The 25,346-nt window shown below is 60.1% G+C and overlaps 4 protein-coding genes across 4 annotated transcripts; 1 reads left to right on the top strand and 3 right to left on the bottom strand.

The window, feature by feature from the left end:
* Window positions 1–353: 353 nt before the first annotated feature.
* On the bottom strand, window positions 354–4,715 carry BESB_007050 (uncharacterized protein; the record flags this gene model as incomplete). The annotated part of the gene is made up of 1 exon (XM_029359460.1): window positions 354–4,715. The coding sequence occupies one exon, from the start codon at window positions 4,713–4,715 to the stop codon at window positions 354–356; it is 4,362 nt and encodes a 1,453-aa protein (XP_029222373.1).
* Window positions 4,716–4,789: 74 nt separating this feature from the next.
* Window positions 4,790–13,976, bottom strand: BESB_007040 (uncharacterized protein; the record flags this gene model as incomplete). Its single annotated transcript, XM_029359459.1, has 5 exons — window positions 4,790–6,138; window positions 6,478–6,878; window positions 7,485–8,663; window positions 8,849–9,096; window positions 9,516–13,976. 5 exons carry the CDS (start codon window positions 13,974–13,976, stop codon window positions 4,790–4,792), a joined length of 7,638 nt encoding a protein of 2,545 aa, XP_029222372.1.
* Window positions 13,977–14,634: 658 nt separating this feature from the next.
* On the bottom strand, window positions 14,635–20,965 carry BESB_007030 (uncharacterized protein; the record flags this gene model as incomplete). The annotated part of the gene is made up of 5 exons (XM_029359458.1): window positions 14,635–16,230; window positions 16,807–17,141; window positions 17,681–17,783; window positions 18,303–18,487; window positions 19,165–20,965. 5 exons carry the CDS (start codon window positions 20,963–20,965, stop codon window positions 14,635–14,637), a joined length of 4,020 nt encoding a protein of 1,339 aa, XP_029222371.1.
* A 2,882-nt stretch (window positions 20,966–23,847) lies between these two features.
* Window positions 23,848–25,088, top strand: BESB_007020 (uncharacterized protein; the record flags this gene model as incomplete). The annotated part of the gene is made up of 2 exons (XM_029359457.1): window positions 23,848–24,056; window positions 24,893–25,088. The coding sequence occupies 2 exons, from the start codon at window positions 23,848–23,850 to the stop codon at window positions 25,086–25,088; spliced, it is 405 nt and encodes a 134-aa protein (XP_029222370.1).
* Window positions 25,089–25,346: the final 258 nt, after the last annotated feature.

Raw genomic sequence — 25,346 nt, 5'->3', positions numbered from 1 at the left:
CGACTCATATCGGGTAGGGCGCAGCGATCCTGCGTCGTGTTGCTTCAGGCGGTACCTCTGTGTGACATGGATACAGCGAGTGCGGTTACACAGAGTGCGGCAATAATGTGCAGTTGCGAGAAACTTGGAACACTGAAAAGTGGACCCTTTCACGGGTTCGTGCTTACGGCGTCGTTTCACAACCAACAAGCGGCGCTCTCTAAGGCAAACAAACTTTCTAAAACCACAACACAGCCACAATCAGACAGCCTCGCACGAAATCGCAAACACAGTCGATTTTGTGGGTCGTCAACCTCCTCTGCCGAAACACACACCGACACACACACCAAAGGACGCTGGTCACGCTTCCTGCTCTACGGCTGCACGGCGTCATCCCTGTTAGGGGCCGCTTGGGGTTTCCTGGTCAACAAGGATACCTTGATTTTCGGCATTTCACCCGCCTCCCACGGCCGCCGCGCTTTCGCCAGAGGCGTCCCTTTTATTTGAAACGCAGTGAAGATATCCCTGGCGGGCGGGTGGCTGGATCTGGCCGCGGCGCGTCCGTCCTGCGGGCGTGAGTGTGGATCGCTGTCGCCGCGGTTGCCCTCCAGTCTTTCAGGCGCGCGAGAATGTAGAGTCTGTTCTGGGTCAGGACAGGTCGCCCCCAGAATCCACCCGCGCACGTCGCTCCTCTCTCTGGCGCTGCGCCGACCTCGGCCTTCGCCCGTGGAGCCCAGGCTTTCCCCCTTTCTTTTCGAGTAACGGGAGTGTCCGCGGCTGCGGGTCGGTTCTGGCTCGCTGTCTGCATTCGCGGTCGCCTCCCCAACACACGTACGACCCGCGCCGAGCGAGTCGTGGCTGGAGCGCCGCCTCGTCGCCATGCTTTCACACGGCAGGACTTCGCTTCGTGGAGCTCCCCGCTCGTCGCACTCTTCGCATTCTTCACTCCACCGCTCGGGCCTGGCTTGCCGCTGACGGCTTGAAGGGTGTCCACGGACCTGAACTCGCCCGCCACTGTGGCGATGAACGGGGGAGTGGGAGTATGCGCCTCTGCGACTCTCCGGGCTCCTTTCCCGGGAGTGTTTTCTTGAGCCAAGCCATACGAGAGGGCGTGTCAAGTTCCTGTCTCGGTGCCTCTCCGATGCACCCCGTTCGCTTGCGCGCTTCGTCGCCGGCATGCGTGCGTCGTTTTGCAGGCTTCGTGTCTCTGGCGAAAACTGGATGTCTTCAGCGAAAGGGCGCCCGCGACTCCTGGCGCCTGTGCGCGCAGTGCCGCCTCCACTGTCCCGTTGACCCGCATCACTTTCTCTGTCGTCGCACCTCCTCTCTCGATACGACCCTCTCCTGCGTCTGTGCGAGGCTCCATCCCGGCTGCGGGAACGCTGCCCCCGGCCTGTGCGGCTGGGCGAGTCTTTCTCAGAGGCGTCTCTGGAGTGCGCCCAAGCCTCTCTCTGTGTGTCGTCTCGGCGCCTGCAGAACTGCGTCTCGTGGTGGCTGCGCCTGCGGAAAGGTTGAGAGCTGCCGCGCGAGCGATCGCGTTCTGCGTCTGTTTTTCTTCTTTCGCGTCTGTGCTCCGGGTGCGTGTGCCGCTCGGTTGAAGGACGGCCGACCGGTTCCCTGCCCCCGCATCCGCGACGTCGACTCGCTGACGAGCTGCCGCGCTCCTCCCCCCAGACGCTCCCGCCCTCCGCCGAATGCCGTTCGTGCTTTGGGCTACGGTCACTGCTGGTTTCCCTAGACCCGCGTAGCTCGCGAGATCTGTCCCTCGAGCGGTGTCTCCTCGCATCGGGCGACGAGCTGCTGCCGCGGTCGAAGTATTCTCGCCGTCCCGGCGGCTGCGTGCTGGCAGACCTCGAGCTGCTTTCGCTCCGCGAACTCCACGCCCTCCGCGGCCTTCTCTCCTCTTCCCGGAAGAGGTCGCGGCGGCCCAGGGCGCGGTGCCGTCGCGGGAACGCGTGCCGGGAGTCGACGGATGTCCTCCGTGGGGGTAGCGACCTGTTTCTTGAGTCCGCGGCTGCGCCTTCATACGGCGAACGTGTCAGCGACGAGTGTCGATTATCGGGATCGTGCCCTGTTCTGTCCTTGTTCCCGTCGAACACTTCTCTTTCTTCAGTGACCGCTTTTTCTTTGTATCCTCGCTCCTGGCGGTCGTAGCGTCCGCCACGGCCCCCGGCGAAGTGCGACTCCTCGATGCAATCTTTTGCGCCCTCAAATTCGACACATTTCGACTCCCGACTCTCCGCAGTGGCCTGGCGAGCACCGCCCTTCTCCTCGGGTGATGCTGTCGTCTCTTTTGTCCCCTCGCGTTCCCCGCTGGAGTCGCTTGACGGCTCACCTTTTCGAGCCGAGGGGGGGGACGCTCTGCTGCGGCCTCTGGCCTCCGCGGCAGAGGGCAAACGCGTGTACAGCCGCTGCGTCAGGCAGCTGAGGGGGGTCGCCGTCAGGGCCCTGGGGGCTGAAGGCAGGGCGTTTTGCTTCACCTTGTCTCTCCCTTCGCTCTTGTCGCCTCGCCTCTGCAAAAAGGCAGAGACGCTCCAGAGTCGCTGGCTTAGGAGCGGCTGAAGGGGAGGCGGAGAGCCCAGACAGCAGTAGGCGAGAGTCTCAATACGACTGCCGCCAGCCTCCCCTTCCCTTGCCTCGTCGCGCTCCCTCGCGTGTGTCTCCTGCGTCCTGTCTGTTTGCTGCCTGCCTTGCCTTCTATCGGGCTCTCCTTCAGGCGCGTCAGACGAAGCAGCCGCGGATGCGGAGGCCATGTTCCTCCGGGTGTCATCCCCCGCCTCTCCCGCCCTTTGCGTCATCATTTCCGTGTAGTCTTGCGCGGTGCCTCTCGCCTCGCGTCGACATCCGTCTTGGAGTCGCCCGTCGACGGGCGCGTCGCCTCCCGGCGCGGCAGCTTCCCGCTCGTTGACGGGGCTGTCGGCCTCATCTTTCTTCGCGCTCTTCGCCTCCCGGTCGTCGCCTTTGTCCTCTCGTTCTCTCTCTGCAGCGCGCACCTTGCCCAGGGCGAGCGAGAGGACCGTTTCCGAGGGGGGCGCAGAGGAGCCAAGATGCGATGCCTCGCAGCTCTGGTCGCCTGCGGGTGCCAGGCCGGTCGCAGCGACGGAGGCGAGCCGGGAAGAGGTGTTTAGCATCGCCACTGGAGTGAAGGCGCTGGCGTCCCTGTTGTCGCCGGAGGCTACCTCGAGGCTCCTCGTTTCGCAAGCCTGCTGTCTTTTAGAAGACCTCGCGGGGTCGCTTCCCGCCTCGACCGGCGACGACGGCAGGCCAGGTAGAAAAACGAGGGAGAGCCCATCGGCCCTAGGCGCTTCGAGCGCGACAGATGACGGAGAGAAGTCCGGCGGTTGAAGAGGAGAGGAAGGCTTATTCTTCGCGGCGGTTCGCGAGCAGGTTTGACAGTCGCCTCGCGCGTCGCCATCCGCAGCTTCTTCCTTGGCGTCCCGAGTTCTCTCTGCCGCGGCGACTGTCAGGGACTCGCCAGCAGCGTTCGCCTGCTGGTCCTGCGCCTTTTCTTCACTGCTTCTCAGGCACATGCCCGGTGAACGAATAGACTCCGTAGCTCCTCCGCCACCCCCCTCCTTCTCCAGCACATCTTCGCGCGCCTCCAGATGCCTCTCCTTTCGCCTTCCGTGCCCGCTCGACGCATCTAGAGACGGTGCCGCAGTCGCTGGGTGGCGAAGCTTTGTTGACTTTGTCTTCGGAACGCCTTTGGATTCGTGTTGGATCCCCTCCCGCTTCGGCGCCTCTGTCGCCTGAAGGGTAGGCTTGGTTGTCTCTTCCGGCGCACACCCGACCGTCGCGGAAGCGAACTCGTCGGATTGCGTCACCTCCTCGGCCTCTGTCGTGTGGAGTTTCACTTCCGCCTCTGTGTCGCCTGTCGCAGAAGCCGCATCGTAAGAGTAACGCGTGCGCTCGATTTCCGCCCCTGGTGCGGCTGCTGCCTGCACCTTCTCTTCGCTCCCTGACGCAAGCTCTCGATTCACTCGAGAAGACGTCTCTGAGACGCTCTCTTCGTCCTCAGTGTCTGCTACTTGGAAGCGCCTTCCTCGCTTTCGGCTGCTCCTTCTTCCTATCGCCTCTTCCTTCCGCTCTTCCTCTTGGCTCGTGGGCACCCCGTCCTGTCCACCTCTGTCGGATGCGTGAGCTGCCGGCGTCGTCTCTCTATCGGCGGCTACGCCTTCGGGTTCGGAGTCCTGCCGAGGAGCTGAAGCCTCGCGCTCTCCACTTCCTACCTCTGTCGAGGTGTCTGCAGCATCCAGTGAGGCTGGCGTCTCCGCCGCGGCGCCACTCGCCTCGCCAGTGTCTGTCCGGCGCTGCCTCGTGAGTCTCTCACTTCGTCCCCCCGCGAGTGCAAGTACCGCGAGTTCGCGCCTAGAGCCCCCGCGCGGTCGTGGCCAGGGCCTTCGCTGCGCCCTGGCGGCTTTGCTGTCTTCCGCAATGTGCATCCCGTGTCGTGCTACTTCGGAGCCGAGGGCCTCTCTCTCATCTCCCGGGGCTACGGCGCTCTCCGGAATGCTGTGGAGGTCTTCCGCTCGTCTGTCGTCCGCCGCGTCACTCCTCGCCGACGAGGGATCTCCTGCGCGAGCTGCACGCCTCAGCCTCCATGGCCCTGCCTTTGGCTTCCTTTTCCTGTAGGCACACATGATTTTGGACTCTTCCCTCTCGGCCTCCAGACCCGCATGCGGAGGCGCCTCTGCATGCTTCGCGGTGTCTGAGTTGGATCCTTGGGTACACCGCATCGCCCTTCGTTTGACGATGAAGTCGACGAGAAGGGCGTCTTCTTCCTCGTCTTCCTCTCGGGCTTTTTCGCGCTTTACTCTGCCTCTTCGTCGTCTTGCGGGAATCGCGTCCTCCACCGCCGCAGCTTGCGAGAGCGCGCCGTTCGCCTCCACCTCTTCTCCCCCCTCGGGGGTTCCCCAGATCTGTCAGCTGCCTCGTCCGCAGCGTGTTTGTGCTCCCCCGGGCTTGCGCGTCCTCGCCTTCTCCCTTGGTCTAGTCCGTCTTTTTTTCCCTCGCCTTTTTCGGCTGTTCCACGTCCTCGTGTCTCTGCTTGTGCGCTGTGTCCGCGTTCGCCAGCCCCTTCGCCTTCAGCGCCCCTCTCTCCGGCTTGAGAGGACCGTGAAGCCTCTCTCGGGTCCGCTCCTGCCGCGTGCTCCTCTTCTGGGGGCGGTGCGGTGGGAGCTGCGTTCTCGGCGACAGAATCTTGGGGCGTGCGAGGCGGCTCGCCGAGCGTGTCCGCGGTCTTGGCCTCCGAGAGGCCACTCGTCGCCTCTGAGGCCCGCGGGAGGCGGAACGCCCCGCCGGGGCCCGCCCGCACCACGGCGGCGGTCGGAGGGTATCCTATCGAGGCTGCATACGCGCACGCCTCCTCGTAAGCTTCGTAAAAGCACTTGAGGGTGTTCTCTCGCAGAGCGAAGCGCTGGCACCCCGTGTACTGCTTGTTGCGGAGCAGGAACATTGCCGAAGAGCTGGAGGACTTCTGCAGGCTTCCGAGGGAGCCGCGGAGCTCGGCACGCCGCGTCGTCCATTCCTCTCCCTCTGTGCAGCCTGCGCGACTGTCTCCCTGCAGCGGGTCTTCTTTGAGACGGTCGAGCCCGCCTGCCTCGTCGCTTCGGTTCGCGTCGCGGGCTTGCGCCTCTGGCCGCCAGGGCTGGCTCTGGGCGTCCTTCGCCTTCCGAGCCTCTTGCCCCTCGCGGGTGCCGGCGGGCGGCGCCGCTTCGAGGGACGCGCAGGAGGCCTGGATCGGCGTCGAGGGAGCATGAGAGGCGGCGCCAGCCGGCGGCGAGTCGAGGCGAATCTTTTCAAACTTGAAGATTTTGACGGTGAATGCGCGCTGCCCCTTCAGCCAGTACGTCATCGGGTACTTCAGAGGCCTCAATTTATCCGCTACAGCATCCAGCTCGGCGCTTGTGAGAAAACGCGCTTCGTCCTCACCCCCGACGACTGCCATCTCCTGCCCCTGTGCAAGCGCAGGTGTCCCCTTTGGCGTCTGGTGAGCGCGTATGTCTCTCTCCTCGCCGACGCGAGGCGCTTCGCCCCTGTCGCCCAACGCGTACTTCAGTTCTGCAGGCTGACCGGTTCCGCGGCTCCTAGTCGTCTTATGCGTGTTTTTGCCTCGGAAGAGATGCGCTTCGGGTGGGACTCCTCCCTCTTCAAAGTGGTCTGCCAAGACAGACGGAAGAAGCAGAGAGAGCACTAGGGACAGTCAGCAAAACGCACTGTGTTGTATGAAACACTTTGGGATGTGCGTCACCGTGGTGTGAATTTGACAGCCAAACGCATGGCAGCTGGACTTCCAGATCAGTGCAATAAGGCCTGTTGGGCGAGGGAGGAGACAGGCTTGTTCACTCTGCATGCTGGAGTCGCCTCTGCGGTCTCCCTCCGAGCGGCGAACACAAGAGAGGGTGACCGCGTTCCCTCGCTTCCCCCCCGAAGAGCCTGCCCGCTACGCGTGTCTTCGGAGTCGCTTGTGCTGGGTACGCTGTCTCGCAAGCTTCCTACCATTCTGGTTTTGGGTCTCCTCCTCCCCTGCGTTTCGCCCGTCCTCTGCCGCGGCGTCTGGGTGGCACTTGCCTTCCCGCGTGCGGCTCTCTTTCTCCAGAGCCGCGTTGTCTCCTTGAAGCCCCTCGGAGTCTCCTCTCTCCCCCGCAGCGCCGCCTGCGTGCGGCTCCGCGGCCGCCGGGCCCTTCAGTGCATGCGCGCCCGAGGGAGAGAGAGGCGCTCGAGTTGCGCCTAGAGGCCACAGAGGCCTGCGTGCGGCGGCAGACGAGCGACGCGAAAAGCGCCGAGACTGATCCAAGTACTCACACGCTGAGGCCAGCGTCGCGGCAACTTCGTCGACTGTGTGCGGCACGAACGCGCGCGCAGGAAACCTGCTGCGAGCTGATGGAGCCTTCACGATCCTGCATGCCAGCCAGCAGGCACGCAGAGAAAAAGCTCTCCAACAAATAATTCCGCGCCGCCACCTGCGTGGACGAACCGATTTCTCCTTATGTGCACCGTGGTACGCAGACACACGAGCCGACGTGCATGCTTCTGCCTCCTTGTCGTAACGAGGAGAACCTTGAACCCGGCCCTCGCCATATATGAACGTCGCACGTATAGGGGCGCGTACGCCCGGCGATGTGCACACGGCCATACATATATGAAAGTATGTACATATTCATGGAGATGCACGATTTAAACAACCCTTCCAGAAGGCCACAAACGCCTTAAACGGATTTGCTGGCGGCCGCGCTTCAGTGTATAACGGAACTCAGCCAGCCTCTAGGTTGGGTCGAAGGAACCAGGGAGTGAAGGCACGAAAGTCAAGTTTTTCCGCGGGTAGCAATGATGAATGCAGGGTGCAGCCAGGTGCCCGTCCATGCAGGCAATTCGCCTCTAATTGGTGCTGCTGCTTTTTGCTCGTGTGTGTTTTTCGTAAGTAGCTGTATGAACATATATTTAGACAACATGCCGCTATAGACGCGTACAAGTGAAGGCGCGTCTGCAGGCACCCAGTTGCTCACCATCTTCCCTGTGTCTTGGACCACGTGATGCCCTCCCGCCAGGGCCTGAGAGTTTTCGCTTCTGCGGTCAACAGCCGCAGTAGGTGTTGGTAGTCTCGCGCTTTCTGCATTTCTTCTTCGCGCTCCCTGAGACTCTCCTCTCGGAGCGTTTGCCGCGACTTCTCCCCCTTCACTCGCGCGCGATATTCTCTGGTGGCGGCGCCTCCCGCATCGCCTGCGGGCCTGTCGGCGCCTTCTTTTTTGTCCTGGCCTCCGGCGCAGCCCTCGCGTCCAATTCGCGCTTCCCCCTTCTCGGCATTTTTCTCGGGGCTCGGCGCGCCTCGCAGCTCGAGCTGCTGCCTCTTCTGCATGACCCAGAGAGCTTTTCCGCTAGACCGGCGTCCCTCGTCTGTGCTCCGGGGCTCCTCAGATCCGCAGGGGTCGCAGCCCGCGTTTCGTGTCTCATCCGCCTCGAGCGGCGCGTTATCGGGCGCGACGTCGCGCTGGGGGCGATCGGCCCCTCCCTGCGGTCCTCCTGTCTCCTCGCGCTTGCCCGCCGGGGTCTCCGGGCCCTTTTTTTCTCCCTGGCCATCTGACCGCGGCTTCTCGCGTTCGAGTCTGTTCACTTCCTCCGCGTCGTCTTCCTCTGAGAATACCAGGCCGCTGGCAGGCGAGCCAAGGCAAAGCGGCTGCCTCGCTCCCTCGGCTTCGCTCTTCACGTCGGTGCGCGAGTTCCGCCGGCGCATCCTGCCAGCCTGCCGGGTCACGGGTCCGGTGTCAGCACCCTCGAGCGACGCGCTAACGCTAGAGCCTGGCGACGCCGCCGCGCTGTCCGGTCCGTCGTTCGCGCGCCGCCGCGTCGCGAAGCTTCTGTGGAGGCGCGAGAATCTCGAGTGCCTTCCTCCGCGCAGGTGTCGGCGATGCTGTCTCCTCCCGGGGAGTTCTGATAGACGCGCAGTCGCGCGCCTCTCACGCTCGGCGTCCTCCAGCGCCGCGTTCGCTTGCGCGAGCGTGGGAAGGCACTCTGACACGGTTTTCGAGATGCGGCGGACCGCAGGTGTCTTAAGCAGCTTGTCGCCGCCCCCCGGCGGTGCCGCGGCGTCGTCCTCCAGCCACACGTGAGGCTTGAAGAGCTCGTTCATCCGCTCGCGCTCCTCCTCATCTGCGCTCGTGCGGCTAAGCGGAGACGACGACGACGCCCTGGATGCCGAAGGGTCCGAGCTGCTCTCCGCAAACGACGCACTCTGCGCCGTCTGCACGACGGGGCCCAGAAGCAGCGCATGCGCCCCCTTCGCCACAGACACCCTCGCCGCCACTTCGCATTCGGCCCCCGAAGGGCCCCAAGCGGCCGCTCGCCGTCACAGAGTGTGGCTGGCGAACCCCACCGCGAAGGCCGCGGAGAGGATGAAGCAGCCGCCAGGAGAGACGGACTCGCAGAGGAAGAAGAGACAAAGTGTCGGTCCGAGCGCGGAAAGGCTTGGGAAGGCGCTGGAGATGAGACTAGGGGCTGGGGGAAGTCTGTGCGTTCAGGCGTTCCTGAGTCGGCGACCACTGCTGCATACGCAGGACGGGGCGAAGTCGCGGAATACGCGGAGCGGTATCCCTCGTCAAACCAGCCTGCGGCGCCTCCCCTCTGCGAGCGAAACGCAAGAATACACGCCGATAAGGGGTGGAGTTTCACAATCTGGGCTGAACGTTTCGCGTGCCTCCATACGCCGATACGCCCTCTCTACAACAGCGCATGATACAAGTTTCCCGGATGGATGCGTGGTATTCTACAAGAATGGGAGGATCCCAGCAAACCCAGGCTCGTGTTCGCCTGTTTCCTCTCGTCCCCAAGAAGTGCCTCTATATACAAATACACCAACATATATATATATATATATATATATATATATATATATATATATATACGTAGGTATACGTATGTGTGAACACACGTGTATTCGGATAAACGTTGATACAGAGGGGATCGCTGAAGGTATGGGCAGCGTTCCGGATGATTTGCTAGGTACGGCGCGGAGCTGGCGACAACCTTCTCACGTGTCTCACCATTTGCTTCCTTCGCCTCTTCTTCCTTGTCTCGTTCTCCGTGTCTGCATCTGCGTGACTCGCCGTCTCTGCGTCTCCCACCGCGGTGCCAGTTTCGAAGTTGGAGGCACTCGCCACCGCGCCTTGGTTCGCCGGCGCAGCGCTCCGTGCCGTTTGTCTCGCTGCGAGCTGCCGACGGAGCTCCGCGTTCTCTCTCTCACTCTCTTCAAAGGCGCGATAGAGCGTTTGAATGGTTTCACGAATCCGCTCGCGCTCGCGGCATTCGGTCCACGCCTCCTCGTCCTCTTCAGCCTCGCTCTCATTGATCTGCTTATCGTCTTCGTCGTCGCCAGCTTCCGCGTCTTGCTCAAAATCAAACGACCCTCGCAAAGCGGGGCCTCGGGCGAGCTGAGGAGGCACGCCCCGCTGCTCCAGAGTGCGGGCCTCCCACTGAAGAGACAACCACGCAGGAGCCTCGCCGAAGCGAGAGGGACGCTGGGGTGGTGGATTGGGGCGGCTCGCGTCGAATCCAAACTGTGTGACAGGCCCTTCTTCTGAATTCCCATTACCTCTCTGGCGAAAGCCGCAAGCGGTCGCCAGGAGAGCTTGGCGTCGCGCCACCTCTCCCTCGCGCCTCGCCGCGCGTCGGCACTCGCCTGCTTCGCCGCCACCCTTCGAGGGAGAGGCACGCCCGCGAGAATGCAAAGGAGTGGGACACGCATGCCCGCAGCGGAAGCAGTCCAGCGGCTCGAGTTCGCCACCAGAGTGCCTCAGGTCGTCCGCTCGTTTCGATTCCGGGCTGCGCCTGTGGTGTATGGACGCTTCTGCCGGCGTCTCGCTGCCAGTCCAGCCCTGCGGGTCCTTGCAGAGGGAAAAGAACCCTTCCTCCTGTTTCAGAAAACAGCGACTCAGTCGGCCGCCCGCCGCGGCCTTCGCTCGGTGATCAACGTGAGACGCAGCCCAGCCCTGCTGCCCCGCGAGCTCGTGGCTTGACGGGAACTCGTCGCGGGGGAGGCAGCGTCTCTTGTTGTTTTGAAGGAAGGCGTTGAACAGCTTTCTCTCCCGGCAACGCCACTGGAACTCGCGCTCGCCTTCCACCAGCCAGAGTGCAGAGCCAGACTCCGCAGCGGCTTGCATCGCAAGCTCCGTCGCGGCTCTCAGGCTCGCTTCTCTGCTTGCGGGGCGCGTCGCCGCCTCTGGAGAAGGACACGAGGGCGAAGCAGACGGGGGGAGGTCAGGCGGCAGATGACGAAAAGAGAGATGCGACAGACGAGGGAAAAGAGAAGAAGAAGGAGCCGGAAACGCGTCATGCGCTGATGCCAACGCGAGAGGCCAGGCAGACTTAAACGGCCCAGAAGAGGCTGCAAATACCGAGAAGGCGCCAAACGAGCCACTGTAGACCCCTTTACGGGGATGACAGTGGCGCGGCAGCCCGCCGCCAGCCGATCCTCCTCTCTGAAGCACCGCAGCTTCATCCTCTGCATGGATTTCACCCACACCCTCGCACGAGTTAGGCGAAACGAGTGGAGAGGAGAGAAGGCGTTGCGAGACGTTGGGCTGAAGCAGATGCTCGCGCTGGATGCGGCAGTGGATGGCCATTTCGAGTGGCGACCGGCCGAGCAGAAAGAGCTCTGCGAAACAGGCTGCGCACGGTCTCAGTGACGTCAGGTGTTTCGCAAACCCCGTCGACAGCAGCGCAGAAAACGCAGACGAGCGCGGAGAAGCAGAAGAAAGAGACGCCGAGGAAACGTCGGGTGCCGCGCCAGAAGGAGGCGCCTGCTCTGGAGACGGCAGCTGCCGCGAAGAAGAAACGAAAGAATCCAGAGTGGCGAAGCCGTAAGGCGCGCGGACCGTGCGATGCACGGGGCCTTTCGAGACGTCCTCCTCCGCGGATGTCTGGTGGAGCCGCAATCGGCTTTCTTCCTCCGCGTGACAGGCCGCTGGCTGGCTGCGTTCTGTCCTAAAAGTCTCACGGTCGCTCCTTATTTGCCTCCGCTCCACGCCGCCCCTTGTTTGGCGGTTTTCCGCCGGTTCGATCTGAGCCACAGCTTCGCGTGCATCCTGCCGAAAGGCTTGACTGCTCCCCCCTCCTCGCCCGCGCGGAGGGGCCTCTGGATACTTCAGAAGACTCTCACTGCTGCCGCGGGGCAAACCAAGCGGCTCCCGCCGCGAAGGCGAGGCCAACCGCGAGGCGTCTCGCATCAGTTCGGAGAGAAATCGCATCTCGCCTTCGTGTTCCTTTGCGCGGAACCGCGCTTGGCTCTCCTCGCAGAAGCTGGCGAACGCGTCCTCGGCGTCGACGAGCGCCCTCTGACATTCTGCCTCGCCCGCCAGCCTCTCCCGCACGCCGTTATTTCCAGCCTTCCCGCTGAGGCAATCTTCAGAATAAAGGCCGCATGGCGCCTCCTGATGATGAAGAGCAGCATCCTCCATCTCAGCTGCGCCGCGCAGACCCTCTCGCGCTGGGCAGCCTCGTAGGCATCCCGCCTCAGAGGCCTGTCCATGGGTTTGAAAGAGAGAAGATGCGTCTTTCGCTGCGGAGTAGCTTTCGAATGAGTCTCGCTTGTCTCCACAGCCTGAATCGGGAGAAAGAGACACGATCCCTCCGTCTCGAGGCGCCTGCGCGGGAGCGGAGCCCTCTTCGAAAGAAAGGGCACACCCATCGAAGCTTCCTTTCTCTGCGTCACCGTTATCTCGGCATGTGCCTTCGCCCTCACCCTTTGTGCCGTCTTCCACTCTGTCGACTGCATCGCTGCCTTCTGGCCTCGAAGGGCCCCTGGGCGCTTCTCCAGTCGACAGAGCGCCTGCCGCGTGGTCTTCAGCAGAGCTGAGTAAGCGCCTGCTTTTGTCGCAGTCCGCGCCGACGCCCGCCGCACCAGTCTCGCTTGCTCGATTGAGTTCTGTCTCCCGCAGGCCAGTCGACGACTGCGCGCCCATGGCGCGGGGTGGCTGTGGAGCCTCACAGTCCTCTTCTGGAAGGACGCACGATGTCGTCGCTGACTGCAAGGCTGCGCCGGCGTGGTTAGGGGCCGTCGCCTTGTCGGGCCTGGAGCCTAATGGCGGAAACAATGTGTCTCCTGAACACCCTGTGTTAAACTGCGAAAGAGGGCAAGTCGGTACATCAGCTAGAGGACGCGCGGAGGGCAGCGGGGCGCTGTCTCGCTCCGTCGGCTCCCCTCCAGATTCCAGCGTTTCCCCTTGGGCGTCTGTCTCGACTGAATTCTCTTCTTCTTGTGTATCAGCGGCGGCATTCCCTGCTGCGGCTCCTGCTCGCCTATGCGCTTCTCCTGTGGCCTCGGCTTTCTTGAGCTGTTCTGGTTTTTGTTCTGTGTCGGCGCTCGCCTCAGCCTTCCGCCCTTCATCGGCTTCTCCACTCGTTCCTGCACCTACCGACTGTCCGCATTCTTTGTCGCGACGCTCCTCCGCCGCTTCTGCAACAGCTTCACCTCTCGGCTTTCCTGCAGACGCGCGCTGCTTTGCGGCGTCCGCATTCTGCTGCTTCGCTTCAGGCGTGGGGGCGTCTCTTTGGTGTGCCTCTCCATGCGTAGTGCTTCGTTCCACTTTGACTTCCTCTCCGTGTCGGTCGTTCGCCCTCTTTATCTCGTCGGCTTGGTCTTCGCCTTTTTCTCGTTCTTCTTGTTCGGCCCCGGCGCTGTCTGCTGTCTCTCTTTCTGCTGGCGGATCGCTCTCTGGTCCCCGTCTTTCCTCTGCCTCTGAGCGAGATCCGTCGCGCTGTATGGGGTTTTCGTCTTCTTCCTCCCCTCCGACTGCTCCCGTTTTTATGCCGGCCCTCTGCGATGTCACACAAGCCGCGTTCGAAGTCAACTGTAGAACTTTCTCGCTCGACGCAACTGAGGTTTCCGCTTCGCCTTGCCGCAAGTCTGCGCGGGCCAGCGCGTTCCCCGCTAATAGCACAAACGTCGCCGCGTCTTCGGATGCCTTCGCTGGGCAAAGGACGGAATCGTGCGCAGCTGACGGCGTCGGCCTCTCTGCACTGGGCGGCGCATGCAGAGGCCGCGGGACGCGCTTTCCAGCATCCTGACGGGATGTATCGCCGCCTTCCTCGGGGTGGGTCGGGAAGAGAGGGGTAGCCAGACACGCTGCGGCGGCGGCGGAGTCGGTTGCAGAAAGTGCGAAAAAACTGTCGTTCTCTTCGTTCGAATGGACATCTGAACATGTCGTCGAGTGCGACGAACCGGGCACCGCCCTGGAGCCCCGCCCGAAGATTGCGGGCGTTTTCTGTTTTTGTCCCTCGAGAGGCTTCAAAGGCGGCGGCTGACAGGCGGTTGCAAACGAGGCAGAGGCGCTTGACGGCGACGGCGAACCGGCGAGCGAGGGCACACAGAGGCGCGGATTCAAAATTAAGTCTGTCGTGAGACCCTCGGGCGCGCGCGGCCCGCGAGGAATGCACGTCTCAACCAGCGACCCATACGCGTGAAGCTGCAGCAGGTCGAGACCGCATGATTCCTTGCAACGATGCATGCGCGTCTTTCATTTTCATTGCACACGCGGGAATGGTGCAGATGTGCGCCTTCGTGGAGGCCAAGAGGCCCAAGCACGCAATACATATACATATACATACACATATATATGCATACGCACGTGCATCTTTGCTTGAAAGACTCAACTCAAACGGGTGAGAGGCGCGTTTTCGCGCAGCCCTCTTACGGAAGCGTATATATGTGCGTGCTTCGGGAGGCGACTTGTCCTCGGTCTAAGGTTAGGGTTTGGGGCTCGGGTTAAAGCAGGTCCTCTCTGACGACGAGTGTGCATCAGCGAGCGAGGTAAACGAATGCGGAAGGTTGCTCAGACGCTGCCAACGGCTGGGTACACATATTTACGCAAATGTGCAAGTGTACATATGTCCGCACAGAGATATGCAGCGCGTGTATACCTACAAAGGTACCGAAGTAAATCCGCAGATAGCGTGTAGCTACACATATATACACATGCTCACACCTATAGCTATACAGACGCATGCATATTCACATATGTACTTGTCTGCCCTGTCGTGCGTCACTCCCAGCATCCGTGAAAGGCGAGCACGCACTCCCGTGAGGCGGGGTGACCTTGGTCGCGTACTGCCCGCACGGTGCGCGAGTGCAGTCCGGTGCGCCCTGAACTAGAAAAGGCAGTGCGTTCAGCTTGCCTGTGTGTGTAGAGCCTCAGGCGACTCGAATGTCAAGCTCATGACTTCGACAGTCCATCCGCCGCTGTCCGGGTCAGTTCGCCATCTGTCTACTTCCTCCGTCGCCGCGTCTTCTTCGCCGTCGCGCTCCGCGTATGTGCGAGGAAAGGTCAGAAGGGCGCCGCGCGTGGCAGCGAGCTGCTGGCCGCGCTGGACGCACACGAAGCAGAGCCACTCTCGAACTGGATCGGGAGCGAAGTCGACGGGCAAGCCAAGGCATTGCAGATGGAAACTCCTTGCGCAGAGATCGCACGTAAGGAGGGCGCAGCAGACTCGAGTCGACTGCGGCGTCTCACGAGGAGCCGCCCCGCCAGCCGAACCCGCGGCTGTGGGGGAGGGCGCTTGGAGAGAGGAAGGCGCGGAAGATGACAGGGAGGACGGTGCCGAGGTCTTTGCCGCGAGCCGCGTCCGCGCTGAGATAGGCTGCTGCCGGTTCGCTGGAAGGTCCGCGAGAGCCTCACAGCCATCACCCGCTTCCCTCCCCTCGCGATCGCCTGCAGAGACGTCGCCTCGGGTGCGGGGTCCAGTTCTTCTTCGTCCTCGTTCGGCTGAAATCCGTGACCCCCAGGGTCGAGTCTTCGTCCCGGCCGGCCCCTGCTCAGAGTCTTCATTCTCTCCATCTCTCCAGCGCTCCAGTTCGTCGGGCTCTCCGTCCTCGCCGCCGCCATTCGTGTCTCGGTCTGCATGCGCTGCGTGTCGCCGCGCGTCCTCCTCCGGGGCGTCTTCGTAGACTGCAGTCGTCGATCTTCTCCGCTCCGCGCATGCCCCCCTCGCGGGTCTCTGCCTCTTGGCGCGGGCTTGTCGCGGGCGGGTCTCCAGCGGGTCTCGTCGCAGGAGCGGAGGCCGCGGCGAGTCGGTGACGGGTCGCTTGCCCCCCGGGTCAGCCCCGGGCGGGTCAGGCGGCGGGCCCCTCGCAGCACACGCCGGGCACGAGTCCCTCTTGCAGACTTCGCATCGCGCGCTGCGAGCGGCGCCGCGCTGCGCGTGCGCTTGGCGCAGCTCCAAGAGGGCGACTGCTGCCTTCTCGTCTGTCGAGGCAGGGCTGCTGGAGTCGGGTTGAGTCGCGACGGCGTTGAAAACGTTTCTCGCGCCGTCCGCGTTGGCGGGCATCGCCGCGGAGCCCTGCATCATGGCGTCATCGCTTTCGGGCGTACAGTCGATCTCCGACGAAGCGCGGAAATCGGGCGACGCTGCCGGCGAAGAGCAGCTCGGCGCGGTGCTGTGCCCAGCGCGCGCTTGGTGCTGGGCGTGCCAGACTGCGTCGGATCCCGAGAAGAAGGGGGTACTTTGGCGGGCCGGAGACGCAAAGGGCGGAAGGGCCTGCGGAGCAAACGCCGCGCCGAGAGGCACGACGCGCGTCAGAGGCGCTGTGCGACTCAGCACGTGGACGACTCGCGAACGAAGCGCAAAGCGCGCGGCGCGGAGATATCTTCGCTGATGCTGAGGCGACAGCGACGAAAAGCGGTCGGCGAACAACGGCGACCCTGGCACGATCGAGACTCCCGGCAGCGAGCACAGAAACACATGCGGCCAGCCGTTGACCCATACCTGAGGAAAACCAAAATATGCCCGCAGACCGAGAAACACGCCACGCAGATCAAAGAACATGGCCTGTCGATCTGCAGATTCCGCGCAGAGATTCAGAAGAGGCACTCCACGGGTTCCGCGCTCTGAATGCCCGCCAGCGAAGTGCTCACTTCCTGCTGACTGAACAGTTCGGCTTTCTTTTGACGTCGACTATAAATTCGGAGGATATTTGAGGTTCTCAGAACAACTTCGCTTGTTTTGAATTATAATGTCTCTATGCGTACAGATATATATATGTATGCTTTGCATGAGAAATGCGTAGGATAGACGCCCGTACATACCCAAATCTATATGCAGATAAACGTATATAGATATATATATTGCCACACTCTCGGAGCATGCCCGCCTTTTCCGAAGTATTTCGCGGCGCGCTGAGCTCTCCGGCGAGGCCGCTCTTCTTTCTTTCACAAAGGCGAAACGCTGCCCGCCTCCAATGACACGGTCGGCGGGCGTGCGGGTGCGTTGATGCATGCAGGATCAAGCTTTCGACACGCATAAACACCAGAATTGACTCTACGCGTCGCCTTCTCATCTCACCACGTGGTAGGCGCAGTTCGGCCGCACCGCGTGGCTGGCGGGCACCCCCAAGAGCTGCGGCACAGCGACGTCGACGGCGCACGCCGCGGGCGAAAATGCCACAGAAGCAAGAAACGAGGAACTCAACGAGGCATTGGGGTGCGGAGACGCGGGCGCCAAGGACGAGGCAGGACAGGCGGCCGCATTCGCCGAAGCCGCAGGCAGCGAGACCGAAGGAGAGCACGCGCCAGTCAAGCAGAGCTCAAGCGTTTTCCGCCGTCGCGCGGCCTTCTGAAGACTTTTTTCGCGAGAGGAGATCGGACGTGATGCACCATTCCTAGGTTCTGGCAGAGCCTCTGAAGACACGCAAGGACAGTCAGGAAACGGCACGACACTCTCTCCTGGGGTGTCTGCCGAAGGACGGAATAGAAAGCAGATGTATGAATATGTGTGCGCCTGAGAGCTTATATATACATGCGGGCTTTATAGCTCTGTGTGTTTCGTGTAGCGTGCTCGGGTAGGCTCTCAGAAGCGTTGGACGCGCGTCCCACGGCGGATCGACCGGCTTCTTGTGCGTCGAAGTGCATCTGCATGGCTGCCCCGTGGTAGCGAGATGCATGTGCCCTTCTTTCCCGCAGAGATGCGACAGGCAACCCCTCAGGAAAGCGGTGCTTTTAAGGATTTTAGTGTAAATCCTTCAGGCAGAATGGTCCACTGCGATGGAGCCTTGTAAGTCGATCGCAGAAACTGCTTTGTGGCTAAGCTGCAGCTTGACTCGGGGGGTATCACCCGCAAAGGCTGGTGCAGCTGAAGCAAGAAAGCGAAACCCCGTGTGAGCAGGCGCAAGCCTCGCTGAGGAGGCTCGGCGGAGAGTCTTTGAGCGCCGACGACACACCTGGAAGGGGGATCTCGGGGAGGGGGATGGAAAAGGCCTTCGCCAGGGCCTGCGGGCCCACAGGGGCGACAATCCCGCCCACGTGCCCGAGCACGAGGGGCCCCTGCGCATCACTCAGCAGGCGAGAGGGAAAAGATAGGTTTTCCGCGCTCCCTCAGAGCGCCACCAAGTAGCCTATGCGGCGGAGGGGACATAGATGAGGAGAAGTTCAACGTCTACGCCACGTGCTGTGTCTGCCGTTCTCTCTGTGTGAAGACTTCTATGTGATCCAAACCCTCATGCTTAGGCTTGAGGATGTGCTCCTTCATACCGGAATCTGTGCAGTCAAGTATTTCTTGTTTTGCTTTCCACTGTGGCGATAACGCCCCGCCAGTGAACCACTAGTAGAAGATTCCACTCCTAGATGATTTACTGTAGAAGGTTCCATAACTCTCCTATAGTAAAAATTACTTTTGATATATTTTTAAGGAAATCTGGTAATTATATTTGGTGGGCTGGGCAGTCGCTCAGCTCCCTGCCTACCCCTGAACCCTAAATCGAAATGACCTGCCGCGAATAATAAGAGTATGCATATACATATATATACATATATACATATATACATTTATATGAGCTCGCCTACCTTGGCGTCTGCAGGGACTCCTTTTGCGTCGGGGCGGAGCCTGGCGATCGCGCAGGGGTTTCGGGGCTGAGGGTTCCAAATGTGGAGAAGCGGCATCTCGTCTGCGTTCACTTCGCAAAGTTCAATCGGCGAGCCGCCGTTGCCTTCGGGACTCAGCGCCGCCGATATCTGTTCCTCGGTGTGCGCTGAGGAGAGAGCGACGCCGGCGAGACCGTCGAGGAGAAGGTGAGAAAGACACAAATGGAGTGAAAACAGTCCGAGTGACCGGCGCGCCAGGATGGAACAGCCGCACACGTAGCGCAGTCCCGCTAGTGTATGAAACTTCGGAAGTTTTTTTCTAGTTTCGTTGCTTCTATCGTCGTGCCTCCCTCTTTGTGGTCACGAAGAGCCCCCTAGCACTAAGAACTCATGCTGCCTTTGCTGGGAAAACGTCAGAGTGGCGGGCATTTCACGCTCCGCTGACGACGCTGCGCTCCCGTGGATACAACGGTGTCGAGTTTTCTACGCTATGCAGAATACTGACAGTCTCTCTATTTGTCATCTTCCCTAGGTGTGCGAACGGAGACAAAGTGAGCGCGGCCACCAGGCCAACCTCTCTGAGTTTCATGATGAGCGTCTCTCAGACAAGCGACGCTTGCCTTCACTTCCTCGGAGTCTCTTCTCCCCTCCAGAAACGCTAGCCAGGAAGATCGATAAAAAAAGGCCCCCCCAAACGAGTTTTGGTTCGAGTTTTTCGTGATGGACACTCGTCCAGCTGCGTGTTGTCAAACTTCGAATTGATTGAAACTGAAGCGCGCGAACGGCGTACGGTCACAACAGCTCTCTGTAGAGGTCTGCCGCGTGGAGGGCGTGGTTTTCTTACCTGTTTCATGATCCACATCGGCCGCCAGCAGGGCTCTGACTGCGTTCAGCTGTTGGTCCTTTTCTTCTGGCCACGACATTGAGGAGTCGTTTCCTCCTGAGGCCTCACGCGTTTCATCTCCCTCTGCGGTTTCTTCGCTGTCTCTTTGACGCTCTGTCCTCCGAGCCGTGTTGTCTCGTGTGGGAGATCGCGGCGCTGAGGCAGCGCCACCATCTCCTCCCCTGTCCTCGGCGCCTCCCTCTCTTCGCTCAGTTGAAGAGATAAGAGGACGACGACGCCTTTCGGGCAGGTGCGCCGCCTCGCGAGGAGGTGCTTGTAGCCCCCCCTTCGAAGAGTTCCTTTCTTCGCGCGGCAAGCTGCGGTCGAGGAAGGCCTGCACAGCCTGAAGCGCAGCGGCTCTGAAGCCTGCGGCGAAGGCGGGGATGCGCAGAGTGTCCGACGAGAGCGAGTAAATTGGATGTTTTTGGTGTTCTAGTTTCTCGCCTGGTCGCGAGAGCCTCGAGGGGGGGGAAGAGGCCGCGGAATCGGCGCGCGTCCTCTCCGGCAGGGCCTTGGGAATCTGCGACCGGGGCACTACTTGCCCTGCATCCCACGGGGCACCGGCGTCTAGCCGACGCCCTCTGCTTCTGTCGCTTCGAAGCCTCAGCACGTTCCGCCCGTCGTCGGTGCCCTCCTCCTCTCGACTCTGGGCGAGCCCTCTAGGGGGCTCCGCCTTCTTCGCGCCGGCCCCCGGGTCTCCACTTCCTGAAGCCGTGATGCGGGGGATATATGAGCCAGCGAGGTCGTTCGACCGCTTTCTCCCTCTTCCTGCAGAGGCTGCCGATGAAGACGGGGCTGGTGTCGCGCTGCTGACGCCGCTGCGTGCAGGAACTCCGCGCCGCTCTGCGCCTCGAGGGGCCGCCGCCCGCCGCGGGGCCTCGTGGGCGACGCAGGCCGCGGCGCTTCGCTCGGCGAGGAGAGGCGCGTCGGGCGGAGACAACGCAGAAGAGGAACGATCCTCGTAAGCAACACAGAGCAGGAGCTCTGCCCCGGAAGCCTGAAGCACCTCCCGCAAGGCTGTGCGAAGGGCTGATGCAGCGTCTCCGTCGCCTCCAGTCTCTAGCGCAGTATTGGGGCCGGAATCCAGAGAGAAAAGCGGAGATGCGAGACGTCGAGCGGCGCCGCTCCGCGTCCCATCTGAATGCGCCGCTGGTGTCGGCTCGCCATCTTTGAGAGAGAGGGAAGACGACAGACACAAGCCAGCCGAAAACAGGTCAGCTGAGGCGTCTCCAGGTTCTACGGTGCATCGCTGGGGCGATGGGCGAGGCAAAGGACACGAAAGAGGGAGAGAAGAAGGGGCCCGAGAAACCGACGCTCTGCACGTAGACGGGTGGTCGCTGCCGCGGCCAAGGCGTAGGACGCGACAGGCCGTCGCGACGAACCGGGAAATCTGCCGCTCTTTGCCTTCTTCGCAGACGCGCGCATGCGTTGCGGCGACGAGCGCGCTGGCGAACACTTGTGCGTCCCCTTTCGAGTCTTGTGTGACCGGCACAGCCGCCGAAGAAGGAAACGAATAATACGTAGACGCGGCAGACGCTGCAGACGAGGCAGATGAGGCAGAACCGGAAGAAGACGAGAGAAGAGCCGCACAAGAGAGAGGCGCCGGGCAGGCGTTGATGGGCGGAAAGGCTTCAAGTAAAAACTGGGGAGTGAGATATGCAAGTTGCGAGACTGAGCAGTTCTCTGGAGCGAATGAAGCAGCCGCTGGAGGCATCACGGTGTGTGACGGTTTGCCTCTCTGAAAACGCCCCTCGGTCGCCATTTTGAGTCACAGATTCTGTCTGACAAAGCCCTTCGCTTTTGGTAGAGGGGGGAAGCATTTTCACCGCATCGCCCCGTGGGTTAGCAGAGGCCACAGGGCCCCGGATCTTTTTTGAGATGCAAAGGTAATCGATGTGCAGACAGAACAAAAAAGAGACGTGTAGCTCCCTTGTATCTTCTCGAGGGGGGCTAGCCGGTCGCCATACGGCGAACGAGAGAAGCGGAAGCGAGCAAGAAAGAAAGATACTCACATCCAAGGAAGGAAGATAAAGACAATGCCAGCGATGGCGACTCTGAGAGAGTAGAGCGCACTCTGTTGCACGGCTGCTGTCGCGCCCTGTGAACACTTTCTGGGATACTGGGATGTGAGGCCTGAGGTCAACATCGGGCGCCTGACGAGTGTACAGGATAAATAGAGGCAAGGAGCGAGCAAAGCGGCGAAGCAAAAGTCCTACTCAGTTTTTCATTGGCAGAAGATTACTTGCGCGTGTCTGCTCGAAAGAAGCAATAGCGTATCAGACGAAAAGCGCTGGAGTGTGTTTTCGGGTCTACTCGTTGAGTCAAAGACAAAGCTGGATTTCGCTCGGAGACTTTCCTCCCACGCCATTAGAATGGAATGGCGACACCCGAGAGGAGAGAGCAACGCAAGTCCCGACAAAGAATGGCTCGCCGTGGAATTCCGCATGGCATTCAAAGAGGGAAAGCTTCTTAACAGAAGGACGAGTAAGTGCGATATGCAACGTGCAAGATCGCCCGGCGCTGCCAGCCAGCGCGTGTGCCCTTCCAAGTCTTGGCAGTTACGGTTTTTGAGTGAGAAACCACTCGCGTAGCGACGCGCATGCCGATGCTCCTTTTCGAAAAGAAACGCGATGAAGACAAAGCTGGGGACAACCGCAATCTTTTAAGCAGTCCGTAGGGCGTTCACGGACGGCTCGTGCTCTTTTTGCCCGCTTGCTTGCTTTGAGAAGTCGAGAGAGGAGAGCCTTTTCGTGAAGAATATGCCTGATTGAGGTATATACATATTGAATAGATGTGTTGACGCACATCAATGCGTCGTAGTCGTCCTCGTATAGAATAGTAAGTGTAAACCCAAGAGCGACTATGGATGAGTAAATTTCAGGCAGCTCAGTGCCTACAACGTTTTTCCCGTCGACGTACAATCCCCGTTGCAAGATAGAAAAGTCTAGAGAGAAGCTACAGACTCGTAATCTGGAAGGCGCACGAGTTTCGCTGTAGATTTTGCGGCAGGGGAACTCGAGGGGCTTGCGGCGACGAGAGTTCCTGTCGTGTTTCTGTACCCTAGTGAAATGCCTCTCTACCCGTAATTCCGCAGAGCACAGCGCACGCCTGCGTATTTATGAGGAACGGGCCTATCCATGCATAGATCATCAAGTCTACTGCCTTCTTCCTCTCTTTAGAGGCCGTCAGTGCGTAGGTCTCGCAGACTATTGCGCCCACCATGTGGGAAGCACACTTAAAACTTCACTCTTGTAGTCTGCGAAAGCGGACCAGTTTAGGGTAAAAGCGTCACTGCCTTTTTTCTATTGCAGTTTCGAACCGAGGGCACGCCAGTGCTTCTTGGAGAGTCTTGTTGGCAGACAAGCATATTAGTATTTTAAAGGCATTGCATATACGCATGAACTAAGCTTATTCGCATGTGCCTTTTCACCTGTGCTTTCGACACGGCATCCCTTTAAAATGTGTTTGCGTACATGAAGGAAATTGCCAAAACTGGAGAGGTTGTGTCTTGTATTGTACCAGTGTGCGGCGGCGGGCGAGACCTGCTGTGCAGTCTACCAAGAAAAGCGCAAAAGCCCTGCACCACTCAGGGAATTCCCAGTGACAGCAAACGCATCGGTATATCAACATATACACGTGTGTATGGTATATATTCGAATATGCTCGTTCAATTTCGCTACTCTGCTCCATGGTTCGCCTTCAGACGCTGTCTTTGCCGGCAGCCGGTAGTAGAATGAGCAGGTGAGAAGCACGACTGTCTCTCCCGCGCATATTATCTCAGCTATCAATCTGAATCTCGCTGTGCCTTGGCCATGGGTGTCTTCTACTGGCATTCCAAAAGTGAAGCGGCGTTCTCTGATATTGGCATGGGCGCACGCCAATCACGCTCAAAATGAATACATTCATTTTCAGAGTCGCCAAGCGGGAGACAGGACGTGTCCTGTTGCTCTGTCGGTGACGAAATACAGCGACGCAGCACAGTCGCTCCGTTCTCTGTTGAGACGACAGGGGAAGGTGTCTGAGGAGGAGCTTTGTGGTTTTCACGTTTTTCAAACCTGAAGAGCGAGCAGAAAACGAGACAAACATGGGAGTGCGTTGCAAAAGAGGCTCGGTGCGGCATTCTCATGCTCAGTTTTCTTCGTTTGCAGGCCGAATATGTTCGATCGGCCGCAAAATGTAGCTTCGACAGTGTACCGTGCAGGAGACAGCACAGAGAGGCGAGCAGGGATGGAGAGGGCGCTATTTTTCTGTGCATGCGCATGTGCGAAGAAACTCGTGTTGTCGCTCCATTTTGGCAGGAGAAAGCGAATTCGTACACCCGTACTCCTTCGGCAGTCGGTTTTCGTTTCCTCATCCTGAAGTAATCGGGGACATTTTCGTTCTGTCTCCGTAGTTCTCTCCCCTTGCGCCGGCGAAATTCCTCTACTCTTTTTTGGCCTTGTGTGTGGCAGGACGCTGCTCACTTCCGCTTCGCCGATTCTTCATTCTCCGTTTTCTTCTTCTTCTCCTGATTCGCATCTCTCTCATCTCTCTTTTTTAGCCGTCATTTTCTCCCCTTTTTCCCCTGCGTTTGTGCGGTCCCTGTGTCTTTCCGGCGCCGATACCCGCCGCCTTGCCTCAGTCTCTGGCTCTCCTCGCGGCAAAATGATGAACTTTATCCCGAAACGGTGCCCCTCCGTCAGTTTGCTATTCGGCAAGCGCCCGATTCAGCGCATCGAAGTCGGCGCCGCCCGCCACCAGATGGAAATCCCAGTGAACGCCATTAACAAAATCTACGACGGCGTCGACCCCAACCTAGAGTACCACAACAAAGATTACAACGCCATGAAGTGGAAGGACTTCATGAAGCTCAAGTAAGCCGCGAAAGCGTTGATTCTTGCAGACATGTTTGCACGCCCTTTTTCTACGTACATCTCTACCTAGTCCCCAAACGTATACAAATATATATGTCAATTTGCATTCTGGTCTAACGGGGATAGGGTTCGGTTCTCTTGGTGCGCAGATAGGTGCCAATCGCGCTCTGTCGCTCGCCGGCAGTCTGTCGTTCTCCTTCATCGTCTGCATATACGCGTGCATGTAGGCTCCAGTTTTTACACATGTGGGGGTTTGTCAACTCCCGTGCTTGCAAACTGGCATGCGCGTCTGGGTCGCCGCCTGCAGTCCCGATGCGACTCGCGGCCAGGCCCTACTCAATTCAGAGGGCTTTCCTCAACGCGGATGGCGTCCGTCTCGTGTGCCTCCTCAGAAATGTTTAAATGCGACACTCTCTGGGGATTTGTCATGTATCTGTGGAGGTTGGTGAGGGTCGCTGCATGATGCCGGCGTGTGTGTGTGTAGGCATATTCTTAGGTCGCTCGCAGAATAGGCATAGAACATGCGCTGATGTGCCTCTACTGGCTTGTGAAGGTCGCCAAGTATTCAATACATTGATCGTCTCAACTTTACCGTGGCCTCTTCTGTGAGCACACAGACGCTCAGCATTTGAGTCGCATTATATTTCCTTTGTTTGTCCGGAACTCACTCATACCGTTGTACGTACATGCACGTGTAGGTTGATGGAGATCTGTGGATGTTCGCTTGCGCGTGTGTTCGCAGGTGTGTATGGACCCCTTAGACTGGTGGGAGAGGCCCGTCTACGTCCATCCCCACAACTACGCGCCTCTGCATGTTTTTTCTTTCGTTTTTTCAGGCTGGACGCGTTCTACCTTGTCGAGGCGTCTCAGAGCGAGTCCGCAGCCAAGTCCGCGCTGCCGGATCTCAACTGGTTTTCTGACTTGGCGGACATCTACTCGGGTCAGCAAGCGATGGCGCAGATGGACGTCGCTCTCAAGGCTGCGGAGCAACCCAAGTTCGCGTACCCTATTCAGGGAAAAAGCGTCAACTAAATAGAGGAAGTTGCAAGCTGGACTGCCCCAACAAATCCAGGAGCCGTCGAGCGCGCCTCTTTATGCTATGTACTGCCGTGAACACATCACCGAGATGTGTAGATACCGTGTCTCTTGACGACGGCTCTCTGTAGGTACACGCGTGCAAACGGGTTTCATGTGTGAAGGCTCGTGTTTTGTGGAAAAACAACTTCTTGTTCAACTGCCCGATCTTCAAAAGGCTGATTTTTCTGACCTGCGTATTTTCGGATAAGGACT

The sequence above is a fragment of the Besnoitia besnoiti genome, chromosome I, assembly GCF_002563875.1.
Source record: "Besnoitia besnoiti strain Bb-Ger1 chromosome I, whole genome shotgun sequence".
In the NCBI taxonomy this organism is placed as follows: domain Eukaryota; phylum Apicomplexa; class Conoidasida; order Eucoccidiorida; family Sarcocystidae; genus Besnoitia; species Besnoitia besnoiti.
This window is presented reverse-complemented; position numbering and strand designations above follow the sequence as displayed.